Source organism: Neomonachus schauinslandi, chromosome X (genome assembly GCF_002201575.2).
Source record: "Neomonachus schauinslandi chromosome X, ASM220157v2, whole genome shotgun sequence".
Lineage (NCBI taxonomy): Eukaryota > Metazoa > Chordata > Mammalia > Carnivora > Phocidae > Neomonachus > Neomonachus schauinslandi.
This window is the reverse complement of record NC_058419.1, coordinates 114,752,461-114,764,913: the sequence shown is the minus strand read 5'-3', so window position 1 is coordinate 114,764,913 and position 12,453 is coordinate 114,752,461. Positions and strand designations below refer to the sequence as shown.

The 12,453-nt window shown below is 47.5% G+C and overlaps 1 protein-coding gene across 4 annotated transcripts in view; it reads right to left on the bottom strand.

Annotated features, from left to right (window-relative positions):
* The window catches only part of PIR (pirin), a 99,662-nt gene extending 91,918 nt beyond the window's left edge, over positions 1-7,744 (bottom strand). Inside the window, exons 1-3 of one of the 4 annotated variants that reach the window (XM_021681096.2) lie at positions 7,525-7,744; positions 6,684-6,824; positions 5,995-6,123 (exon numbers count right to left, since the gene is read on the bottom strand). In XM_021681096.2, the coding sequence (XP_021536771.1) occupies positions 5,995-6,090 (96 nt within the window). In that variant the 5' untranslated portion in view covers positions 6,091-6,123; positions 6,684-6,824; positions 7,525-7,744. Of the gene's footprint in view, positions 1-5,994; positions 6,124-6,683; positions 6,825-7,350; positions 7,370-7,419; positions 7,494-7,524 lie in introns of those variants that run through there. The other 3 variants (XM_021681088.2, XM_021681105.1, XM_021681111.2) reach the window with 3 other exon arrangements.
* Positions 7,745-12,453: the final 4,709 nt, after the last annotated feature.

The window sequence follows — 12,453 nt, the reverse complement described above, 5'->3', positions numbered from 1 at the left end:
TTGATAGAACTCGGATTTTCTACGTTTTGACATGGTCACCAACTCATCCACATCCTTCTCTCTCTACATATTAAACTGATGATCTTTTCAAAGTTTTTGAACAATAGGAGAATGTCCTTTCCTTCACACAGTTCCAAATCCTTTAGCGGCCAAATGCAGGTGGCAGCTTCCAAGCTATTTCTTCTGATGTCCTGAGAAGGCCAGTCAAGAGCTGTGGCCACCACCCCTCCAGTCTGTGGTACTCCCTTAGTAAAGCTCCAGCTGCCTGGCCTTTTATTTAAATCAGGAAACGCGCATAGCTACCAGGAATGTCAGTTCCTTGCGGATAGGGCCAACATTGTGCTTTTTTATGATGCTCCACTCCATCTAGAATAACTCCGTGTGCATAGAAAGTACTACAAACATCCCGAGTGGTCCTTATGTTAGGTCCCTAGGCACCCTCGTAGCTGGGTGTGATCACATGACTGAATCTGGCTAATGGGGGGTATGTAGAAGTTGCTGGGTAAGCCTTTTAGGGAAACCCTTTATATATATTAAAAAAAGGATGGGGCGCCTCAGTGGTTCAGTCATTAAGTGTATGCCTTCAGCTCAGGTCATGATCTCAGGGTCCTGGGATCAAGCCCTGCATTCTCCCTCTCCCACTCCCCCTGCTGTGTTCCCTCTCTCACTGTCTCTCATTGTCTGTCAAATAAATAAATAAAATCTTTTAAAAAATAAAATTAAATTAAATTTTAAAAAGCATGGATAGCTGGCACCTTGCTCTTTTCCCTCTTCCTCCTCTCTGCACCCAAGGGCAAATGGCTGCTATTGCCCCAACAGCTGTTTCGGGCCACAAGGTGATGCACTTAAGAAGGTACTAAAAATGATGAACTAAGCATGGGTCTCTGAAAAGTGGGAGGGCTTCAGGCCCACCCTAGACCTTGGGTTTTCGAAAGAGAAACACAAATCCTTACATGTGTAAACCACTGGGTTTTAGTGGCTACTTTGTTACACAGCTTGAACCTAATGCTAACTGAGAGAAAGGCAATAATGCCTTGGAGGCAGCCTGGAACCAACTGAAGGCCTACCCTCCCAACGCCCCACAAAACGCCAGCCTATATCAAGGCAACATGGCAGCAGCAGAAGGGAAAGGCCCATCGAAGGCAGACTCCAGCAACTCAGACTACCTCCTGGGCCTACTCATCATCTAGACAGGGGCCCGACAGAAACGATGAAAAGGCAGAAGGAAACTGCCAGTACGTAGTCCAGACTGAGATCTAGATTCAGCCTTGAATGGACTTGAGCTATGACTCTACGCTCCTCCACCTGGACTCAACATCCCGAGACCCTGATAATGGAGAACGCCATCTACAGAGGCTGTATCAATCAGGACCAAGATTCCTCAAGGTTATTTGATGATATCAAGGGACTCATAATTTTTAAGTGTGTAATGGGATTATAGTTTTATTTTTTAAAGTTCGTATCTTTTAGAGACACAAACTGAAATATTCACAAGTAAAATGAAATGATCCACCTTTAAAATACTTTGAGGGCCGGAAAGGACAGGGGATATAGGGGAAATGAGAATGTCCATGAGTTGATCACTATGGAGGTTGGGTACATGGAGATTCATTACACTATTTTCTCTCTTTTTCTAGGTTAGAAATTCTTCGTGATAAAAAAATATGCCTGAGAGTGGTCCCAGGAAAATCACGTTCCACCAAGGAGTGTCTGCTGGAAGGGGGAGTGGAGGACAGAGGCAAGTACAAATGAGTCGTGGGCTTCCCTCCTTTTGGGGGCACCGTCGAAGAAGCTGCTAACATCACACTATGCAATCATTCACATCCAGCTTGGCTGCCTCGACCCACACAGAATCGTAATAAAAGGTGTGAGCTAACCCCCCTCCGTCTCTTCTTTATTGTTCATCACCAAAAGGCTCAGTGGAAGCTTTGTAAATACTTCTACTCCCTCATTTACACACATAGGGAACAGGTCACTGAGGGCCACTCATTCCAAACACTGTTGTAAATTCTACACTCAAATAGCTTTGGGCTCCAAAGGGTCAGAGATGTTTCTTCAGAGACAAAGCGTTGGCACAAAAAGTCTCAAACGTACTGCCCTGAAACTAGATCGGTGCTTCCCTTCTCTGCTGATTGGAGGGTGAGGGGTCTACCACTCCGACAAGCTGATAGAGTGCAGGGCGCTGAAAAAATATGGTGACAATTTTAATGGTCAAAAGTAGGTCCATGAGTAAGACAATAATGGTATGCTGTACATGGGAACACGTCACAGCTATTTAAATGATGTTCCTGAAGGGGGCACCTGGGTGGCTCAGTCGGTTAAGCGTCGGACTCCTGATTTCAGCTCAGGTTGTGATCTCAGGGTGGTGAGATCGAGCCCCGAGTTGGGCTCCACACTGGGCGTGGAGCCTGCTTAAGATTCTCTGTCTCCCCCTGCCCCTCCAGGCCTCACATGTGTGTGTTGGGGCGCCTCAGTGGTTCAGTCGTTAAGTGTATGCCTTCGGCTCAGGTCATGATCTCAGGGTCCTGGGATCAAGCCCTGCATTCTCCCTCTCCCACTCCCCCTGCTGTGTTCCCTCTCTCACTGTCTCTCATTGTCTGTCAAATAAATAAATAAAATCTTTTAAAAAATAAAATTAAATTAAATTTTAAAAAGTATGGATAGCTGGCACCTTGCTCTTTTCCCTCTTCCTCCTCTCTCTCTCTCTCTCAAAAGAGAAAAAAAAGATGTGCATGAACAATTTATAATACCATGGGAAGTGCTTATGTTACTCTGTTAAATGAAAAAATAAGGACACAAAATTGTTTATTTTATATAATCACCATGATGTAAAATATACGGCTACATGGAGACAAAAGGAAACACCCTCTGTCTTAATCGTGATTAAACCAGGGTGGTGGCATTAGGAATGATTCCGATCCGCATATTTTTCCTTAGGGTAGAGGCATACACAGGAGACCCTCTAAATTAGTAGAATGTGGGGGGGTCTTTAAAGCATAGGTTTTCAGCCAGGGACTCTTAACTGGGTACCATGGATAGAATTCAGGGCAGCTATAAACTTGGCTGGGAAAAAAAATACGTCTTTCTTTTCACTAACCTCTAACTGAAAATTGTTTTCCTTTTGGATTTTTTTTTTTTGTAGTACAATGTACATAATAGAATTTACCAGTTACCATTAAGTACATTGACACTGGTGAACAACAGTCACCACCAGCCATCTCCAGGCTGAAATTTAATACTTTAGTCATGAATACAGTCAAAGAAGCAGAGTAAATTTCCAGTATCTGTGACTCTGTCACCACTAGAAATCAAAGCTGTTTTCATATCACATGACAGTTGTTGCAAGTATACTGAACTACTTTTTCAAAGATTTATTTATTCGTTGGGGGGGAGGAGCAGGGGAGAGGGAGAGAGAGAATCCTCGAGCAGACTCCGCACTGAGTGCGGAGACCAACGCAGGGCTCGATCTCAGGACCCTGAGATCACAACCTGAGCCGAAATCAAGAGTTGGATGCTTACCAGACTGAGCCACCCAGGCGCCCCGGTATACGGAACTATTCTTGTTCATGCTCCTCACAGCTTTGAAATTAGATAGTTATATGACCTGCCACCAAGTCTTGTTATTTAATGCAAAATTACTAGGTTACAAATTCCTTTTGTAATACTGCGTTCATCATATTTCGATATGTTTTCCTTTGTAATCCTATGTGTTTTGTTTCCTGCATTTAAAAAATATTATTCTGGGGTGCCTGGGTGGCTCAGTCAGTTAAGCACCTGCCTTCAGCTCAGGTCATGATCTCATGTCCCTCTCCCTCTGCCGCTCCCCGTTAGTGCTCTCTCACTCTCCCTCTCTGTCAAATAAATAAATAAAATCTTTAAAAAAAAACAAAAAATATTATTCTGAGAAGAAACGTGTTGTTTTCATCAGACCGCCAAAGAGGTTCACGAGACAAAAAAAAATTAAGAAACCTTCAGCAGATGTGTTCTGGCAGATGGAGTAATTAAAGATTTAGCTACCCTCGACATACAATAATGGCTTTACTGATGCGTGTCCAAATTCTTTGTAATTTTTCTGTGGTGATGTGGCCTAGTACAATATGATACCACATCCATCTGTATCTCCCCAACATCCACTGTGCATTTAGCCCTTAGAATAATCCTGTCTGTGTGTATCCCTTTGGAAAACAATGTCTGAGGGACCCCAAAAGACATTCACAGATGAAAAGGAAGCTAATGGCAGAAAGAGTATGAAAATATCAGAGCAGATTTTAAGAAGAGGAACAAACTGACCTCATTTCTAAAAAAGAATCCATTTCCCTAATATACTTCTTCTTTTATTCAAAAATATTTGGGGGGGGGAAGATGCTCAACACCACCAATCATCAGGGAAATGCAAATCCAAACCACACTGAGAGATCACCTCACACCTGTCAGAATGGCTAGCGTCAAAAAGACAAGAAATAACAAGTATAGGGAAGGGTGTGGAGAAAAGGGAACCCCTGTGCACTGTCCGTAGGAATGTAAATTGGTGCAGCCACTATGGAAAACAGTAGGAGGTTCCCCGAAAAATATGATCCAGCGATCCCACTTCTGGGTGTTCACCCAAAGAAAACAAAAACACAGACTTGAAAAGTGATCTGTACCCCCACGTTCATTGCAACATTATTCACAATAGCCAAGACACGGAAACCACCTAAACGCCCACTGAATGGAAAAAGAAAACGTAATATATATGTGTGTGTATACACACACACACACACACACACACACAAAATGAGATATTACTCAGCCATAAAAAAATGAGATCTTGTCATGTGCAACAACGTGGGTAGATCTTGAGGGCATTATGCTAAGTGAAATAGAGAAAGCCAAATACCGTATGAGCTCACTTACGTGTGGAATCAAAAAATAAATAAATGAACGAAGCTCACGGACACAGAGAACAGCTTAATGGTTGTTGCCAGAGGCGAGGGGTGGGGGGTGGGTGAAAAACATCAAGGTGTTCAAAAAGTACAAACTTTCAGTTATAAGATAAATAAGTTATAAGATCAATAAGCCCTGGGGATGTCATGTGCAGCATGGTGACTGTAATTAACATTGTTTTGCATATTTAGAAGTTGCTAAGAGAGTAAATCTTAAAAGTTCTCATCACAAGGAAAAAAGTTGTCTATGTATGGTGACAGATGTTAACTAGATTGATTGTGGTGACTGTTTCCCAATATATGCAAATACCAAATCGCTATGTTGTCCACCCGAAACTAAGACAATGTCATATGTCAGTCATACTTCAATCAAAAAATCTTTTTGGAATCGGGGATGGCGATGAGCACTGTATTCCCTGGGCTATAACCACCATTTGATACCTTTCTGTGCAAATAAGATGTTCTTTTCTGCAAGTCCCACGTCCTCTGTAATTTTCAAATAAAACTGCTCTCATGCTGAGAGAGCTCTACCTAACCTAAAATCACCTCCTATGAGAGAAGACTTCATGCACCCCCGTCCCCACAGGAGGTCCACAAAGTCAGGTCTCAGTGGTTTTTCCATGAACCCAAATCCCTGGCGAGGCTGACTGGCCAAGGGGGAGGCGGGTATGTGACCCTGGGAATTTGGAACTGGAACCTAAAGTTACTCCCTGATGCTTTGAACCGCGGGCGAGTCAACTTGGGGCTATAAGGTGGGCGTGTTTGGAGATGTGCATGCTCAGGCTGGTAGATCAACCCAGGATAGGACAAGGGAATGTGGAGAGGGGTGAAGATGCTTCAGCTGCACCTTCTGCGCCGGACCTCTGTACCCACGTTAGCGAAACCCCCTTCGGGCTAGGACTGGTCCAGTGGGGACCCTAACTGCTGAGTTTAGAGTTGGCCCCTACGGCACCCCCACAAGGCAGCTCATGATTTTCCCGGGCCCTCTCTTCCCAAGTTAAGCCTCAGTGTGTCCCCCCCACCCCCCGTGCCTTTTGCAGGAAAGCACGAAACAGCCACCCAAGCAGCATACCTCGGGTCTGCCAATGCTTCTGCGGACCCTGGCTCCAACCCCTTCCGACTGCTCCCGGCTCAGCACTGACAGGGTAACCTTCTTGGAGGATGCCATGTCGAAGTCTAAAGAGAGTGTTCCGATGCTAAGCTGTAGAGGTTAGAGGGCCAAAAGAGGAGCAACAAAAAAGAAAAATCGTAAGGCGGGCACATCCAAAGACTACGAAATAAAGGATATTAAATTCAGACCTGCCCGAAATATTAACAGCTACAATATATTGACTCCTTACTCTGTACAAGACCTGGATTAGGAAATTTTAAACAATAGTGCTGGTGAATATGTACGAGTACTAATGTATCAGTACCACTAATTACTTGCAATCTCATATAATCCCACAGCCATCTTTTACAAGATTTAGCAATAACAGCTCTGCTGGGCACTTACCACTAATGAGCAATTTATCTGCTTTCCTTTTTTTTTAAGTAGGCTCCACGCCCATCATGGGGCTGGCACTCATGACCTCAAGGTCAAGAGTCGCATGCTCTACTAACTGGGCCAGCCAGGCGCCCCTTTATCTGCTTTATCTCATTGAAATTTCTCAACCTCCCCAACCCCACATTGCCCCCACAAGGTAGGTGCTACCATGAGGCTGAGATTTACGTGGTGACTAAGGGAACACGAAGGAAATCCATGAGGTCTGTGACTCTCACCAGAACATGTCGAAGATCTCGGCACTGAAAGGATCTTCGAGGGTCACCAAATTCAAAGATCCATCTATCCCTAAAGTTCAGGGCGAAGTTTAGTGGCAAGAAATCTGAGCTTGGTCAGGAAGTCTTCAAGAGCGCCGGAAACTGAAAAGGAGGTGCCCTTGACGATGCATCCTGTATTTGAGGACCAGTCTATACCCCGCCTTTATTATTCAAAAGAGTTTTCTCTTTGTGGGCCTGAGTTCTACCGAATGGAGTATCCCAGAACAAACACAATCCATATCTTTTCCACTTCAAATGCTTGCAGACGGTACCACCAAATCTCTAAAACTCTTCAAGCGAAATAGAATCCATTCCTTCAAAGATTCCTACTCAAATCAAGAGAGATGCTTTAGCAAGAAGCATAGACCCTAGAGCCCGAGAGCCTGGGTTTGCATCCCGGCGTCACCGGGTACCAGCTGTTTGACCTGAGGCCACTTGCTAAGCCTCTCTGTTCCTCAGTTTTTCCATCTGTGAAATAGGGGTACTAAGGCTGCCTACCTCAAAGAAGTGTAGTGAGCCTTCTAAGAACGTTAACTCCTGTTATTGAGAGCACTCTACTCCGCAAGTCCCGGCCCGTCCGTCAAAATGTGTCCTCCTGGGGGCAGGCCATCAATCAATCAATACTTACTGGGTGCTGGACAGTGGGGCTCAGAAGTGAATTCAATCCTCAAAGCGGTACAGAACCGTCAGCACCTACCTACAACAACTAGGAAGGGTTTTCCCCCTCCATGCGCCACTTCTAGGTCCTTCCAGACTCCCGCCCGTAAATGCTGTGCACGCGGACAACTGACGAGGTGCTTACCAGATCGCAGTGCTTGGCAGACAGGAAAGCCGCCTACCACCTTCGCCCAGTGTCAGAGACCTACTGAAGCATCTCCCGTCCCCTCCCAGGAGCTTCCCCCGGGAGTCGACGGCGGGCTGGGGAAGGCGGGGTCCCGCGCCGTGAGCCCAGCACCCCCGCGGGCCTGCGGTCCCCACACGGCGGCGGCGGCGGCGGCGGCGGCGGCGGCTGGGGCGGCGGCGTGGGGCGCGGGCGCTGAGCGCAGGGCGGGGAGGGCGCCGGGCCAGCCGTCTCACCGTGACTCAGCGTTTCGGCGCCCGCGGCCGCCGGGTGGGCGGGAGGCGGGAGTCTGCGGGTCTCCGGGGATTTGGTGGGGGGGACGCTCCACTGTTTCCGGGCAGCCGGGCTCCTCTCACGCCGCCCTCCGCCCCTCCCCTGCGGGCTCTGCTGCCCAGCGACCTCTGCGCCCCTCCCGCCCGGGAGAGATGCGACCCCCCCCCCAGGGTCTGGGGGCTCCCTGGGCCGGGCAGGTGCTCCGATCGGGGCGCTGTGGGTTCCATTTGTGCCTCCATCGCTTGTTAGCAGCGCGAGCTGGGGCCGGTGGCTCAGCCTCTCTGTGCCCCCAGGTCTTCCACTGTGAAATGGGGATGGGGATAATAGAACCCCCCTGGTAGGGTTGTAGTGAGAATTCAATGAGCTTGGTATGCCCTCAGTACTACACGAAAGTTTGGCGCTTAGAACGGGGGAGGAAGATGGGGGAAGTCTCAGAGCCCAGACTTTTTTGCTCCTGCCTAAAAAAGAGACTCACTCTAGTGGGGAGCCTGTTGGTTAAGAGCTTGGTTGCTGTGGAGGGCAGTGGGCAGGCGCTGAAGAGTTTTCCCAGAGCAGTGCGGACTTGCAGGAGCCAGTGAGCCGATCTCGTTCATTGCTGGGATGCTTAGCCAAGGCTATAGGCATCGCTGCCGGTCTCTGTCCTCTAAATACTAGAAAGCTCATTGTGTGGTTTAGAGAAAGGAAAGAAAGTGGCATTTCTAAAACAGGGGCCAGAAAACTCTGTAAAGGGCCAGAAGGTAATGTTTTCAACTTTGCAGGCCACATACATTCTCTGTGAAGACTGCTCCAGGTGGCCTTGGTAGCAACAAACCAGCCATAGACAGCACGTAAATAAATGGGTGTGGCTGTTTTGATTAAACTTTAATTATGGTTACTGTTGGGGAGGAAGGATTTCCTCTGCCCTTCAAGATCCTTTTAGCTGGACTAAGAATCAAATTGACATGAGACAGATGAACAGGAGAAAATTAAATTTAATTTCGTAAATGCAGGGAATCCACACAGCCTGAAATTCCAAAGACACTGAGGCACCATGAGGTTTATCTGGCGTCCAGAGCTCAGGGGAGGGGGCGGGGCGTGGGAAAACAAAGGGAAGGAAGACCCATTTGCAGGAAGGTGAGAGATGTTTGTAAAACGAAGGTTGCCCTGCTCTGCACACAAGTTTCTTAAGTAAAGAGGAACCTCTGTTAATAGCTCTCTTCTTTGGTACAGGCTCTCCTTTCCAATGTAAATGTAGGCAGTTGAGGGGGAAGTAAAGCGCTTTTCCTGAATCTGCTGGGTTTTGATCTCTTTTAACTCAAAATAATCTTCTTGCCAAAGTGGCCCATCTGGGGGGATGCCTGCGTTGCTCAGTCAGTTAAGCGTTTGCCTTAGGCTCAGGTCATGATCCTGGGGTCCTGGGATCGAGTCCCTGCTGAGCGGTAAGCCTGCTTCTCCCTCTCCCTCTGCCCTTCCACCTGCTCCTGTTTTCTCTCTCTCAAATAAATAAATAAAATCTTAAAAAAAAAAAAAAAGTGGCCTATCTTGAGGTGATCTGCCCTTGCCCCTACTATACTGAAATTTGAATTTCATATAACTTTCACTTGTCATGAAATATTCTTTTGATTTTTTTTTTTTTAATTTCAGCCACTTAAAAATGTAAAAACTGCTCTCAGCTCACAGACTGTAAAAAGTAGGTAGTGGGCCAGGCTTGCCTGCAGGCCTGGTTTGCAGACCCCTGCTCTAAAAGAACAAGGTAGTAGAGGAAAAAGGACTTTCCCCTGGACTCTTTATATGTCAGTGGGACTTAAATCCTTCCTCTCTACCTTACTGTGATTCAAGGCTAATTGAGCTAATACGTGTGAATATTAAAAGTGCCATGAAATAACACAGTATTGTTACTTATCATCATTATGCTGACTTCTGAAACTCTCTCCAAATAAAATAGAAATATGGACTCTCGGTCAGGCTCTTTGCAATCTTTAGGAAATGGTTCTGCATTTGCTACCAAAAATGTCAACATTTAGCCAATTGCCTGGGCCTGAAACTCAAGCTATCCCCATCACTCTTCCACCTTGAAATCCTGTGGATTCCACGCCTAATGTTTCTTAAATCCGATTGCCACCCCCCTCTTCCTGCCTTCAGGCTGGCCACTGGCCAATCCACTCTCCATGTCCCAGGGAAATCTAATAAAGGCCGAAAACCTTCAGGGCCCTCAGGAGAAGGTCTTGTGATGTCTCTAATCTGGCCTCACCCTCAACAGGCTGACACTTGCTCAAGGATACACACACACACACACAGAGGCACTCCACTCCCTCTTTCCACCAGGCTGACTTCTTTTAGGCTCTGGAACGTGTATTTTCCCACTTGTTGGCTTGCTGTGCCTCTGTCTGCAACTTTCTCTCTCCTTGATCTGGCTTATCCCCATTCGTCTTTTAGCTCAGTTTCCATGTCACTGCCGGTGGGAAACCTTCCCCTCAAATCTGGGTGAGATGTTTAACATGGCCATCGTTGTGAAACAGGGAAGCTGAAGGGGCTCCATGGGGAAAAAACTGCCTTTTTTCTCCTTTTCCTGCTTCTGTTCTTGCTAGGACCTGCACCCCCGCCTTATGTCCCCCTTCTAAAGGTCAAGGACTTAACAATTTCTTTGGAGTCTTCCAGCGCAATAGATAACACCTACAGAGTGACCAGGCGGGCCATCGTGAACTTTTTCCAAGACCTCTGACTCCAGACACCTTGACGCCAAGACCCCTGGCTCCAGGGCATAAGTGACTTATGGAGGACATCAGAGCACTGCTCCTTGTTCTGACCAGTTCCTGGATGCCTGAGAGGACGCGGACACCAGACCATCGTCTTCTATAAAAACTCCAGACCCCGAGCAAAGACGAGACTCACTCCCCTTCCTTTCTGGGTCTCCCAGCCACTCAGTATATGCTCTCTCTCTCTCTGTCTTCAATAAACTCTGCTCTCCCTTCCTCCTGGCTCGCTGTTGATTTCTATCCCACACGCAGCCGGGGCCCTCTTGGCTGGTCCTGTGAGAACCCTCTGGGTCCTTGAACCCAGGCCAGCCTGCGACAATCACAACCACCCCCTGTTGATCAGACTCATTGTTTATCATCTTGGGGTAGAAGATTCTCTTTTCCTATAACAGCTGCAACAGTATGTCCCATGAGACATGTCTTCTGCCATGTGACTTCGATACTCCCTCCATTGCAAGTGGCGTTTACTTCTCTTCTTCCGGGTCTAAGCAGGGCTTGTGGTTGCTTTGACCAGTGCAATACAGTGCAAGCGACACTGTGCCAGTTGCGGGCGTGGCTCTGAGACGGCCTGGTGGCTTCTGCTTCCTCCTCCTGGGAGTAGCTGGCCTGTGAGCAGAGCCGTGGCTCTGAGACCACCATCCGGGGAGAAGCCCGTGCCGCATGGATACGACAGGAGCACCCCATGCGTCCTTCCCCACTGCCAGACCCGCAGAACTGTGCGCAAATAAAAACGGTTGTTTTAAGCCACTCGGTTTCTAGATCATTTGTTTGGTGATGATAGACAACTGGAAAATGTACTTTTGTGCAAGAGGAGACGAGGTGGGTTTTCAAAGCTCCCTGGGCTAGAGAAACGCTCTTACAAATATTGACCCTTTTAGAAAGTGGATGTGTCCATTTAAATGTTATTACCAAGGTGACCAGCCATCCAGCAAGATAAACAATTCTTTTTTTTTTTTTTTAAGATTTTATTTATTTATTTGACAGAGGAAGACACAGCGAGAGAGGGAACACAAGCAGGGGGAGTAGGAGAGGGGGAAGCAGGCTTCCCGCGGAGCAGGGAGCCCAATGCGGGGCTCGATCCCTGGGATCCTGACCTGAGCCGAAGGCAGACGCTTAACGACTGAGCCACCCAGGCGCCCCGAGATAAACAATTCTTAAACTTGACTTGAGAGCTGAAGCGCTGCATACCATGGGCCACAGCACTGAAGTCTGGAGTTCAGGGGTCCTGGAAGGCTCCTCTGTTATAAGCAGCATTTGCAAGGAGAGCTTTGCGTTAAAAGGAAGCAGAAGAGAACGGCTTCACTGTACATCATTGCCCACTTCTCTAGCAGATTTGCAAGGCTCTTGGGGGTGCTTTCAGTTGACCACCTTTTCTTTTTCTTTTTTTTTTTTTTTAAAGATTTTATTTATTTATTTGACAGAGAGAGAGATAGCGAGAGCAGGAACACAAGCAGGGGGAGTGGGAGAGCAAGAAGCAGGCTTCCTGCTGAGCAGGGAGCCCGATGTGGGACTCGATCCCAGGACCCTGGGATCATGACCTGAGCCGAAGGCAGACGCTTAACGACTGAGCCACCCAGGAGCCCTTGTCCACCTTTTCAAAGTCTCCTCTGGGCCTCAGAACCCCCTCCACCTTCGAAACGGTACCAGGAGTGAGAGCTTCCCTTTTTTCTTGTCTCTGAGAGGCCAGTCATGGGGGCAAACTAAGTCCGAGGGCCTGCCTGGTCAGGGCAAGGCAGGGAGCTCTCTTTGCAGACCCCGTGGAGGAAAAGAATGGGGCTGAAAAGCTAGAAGACCGAAACCAAGGACAAAGCAAGGTCAGAGAGGGGCAAATGTTTACAGATGGAATACAGGGCATGGAACTGTTCACTGGCGGGGCCCACTT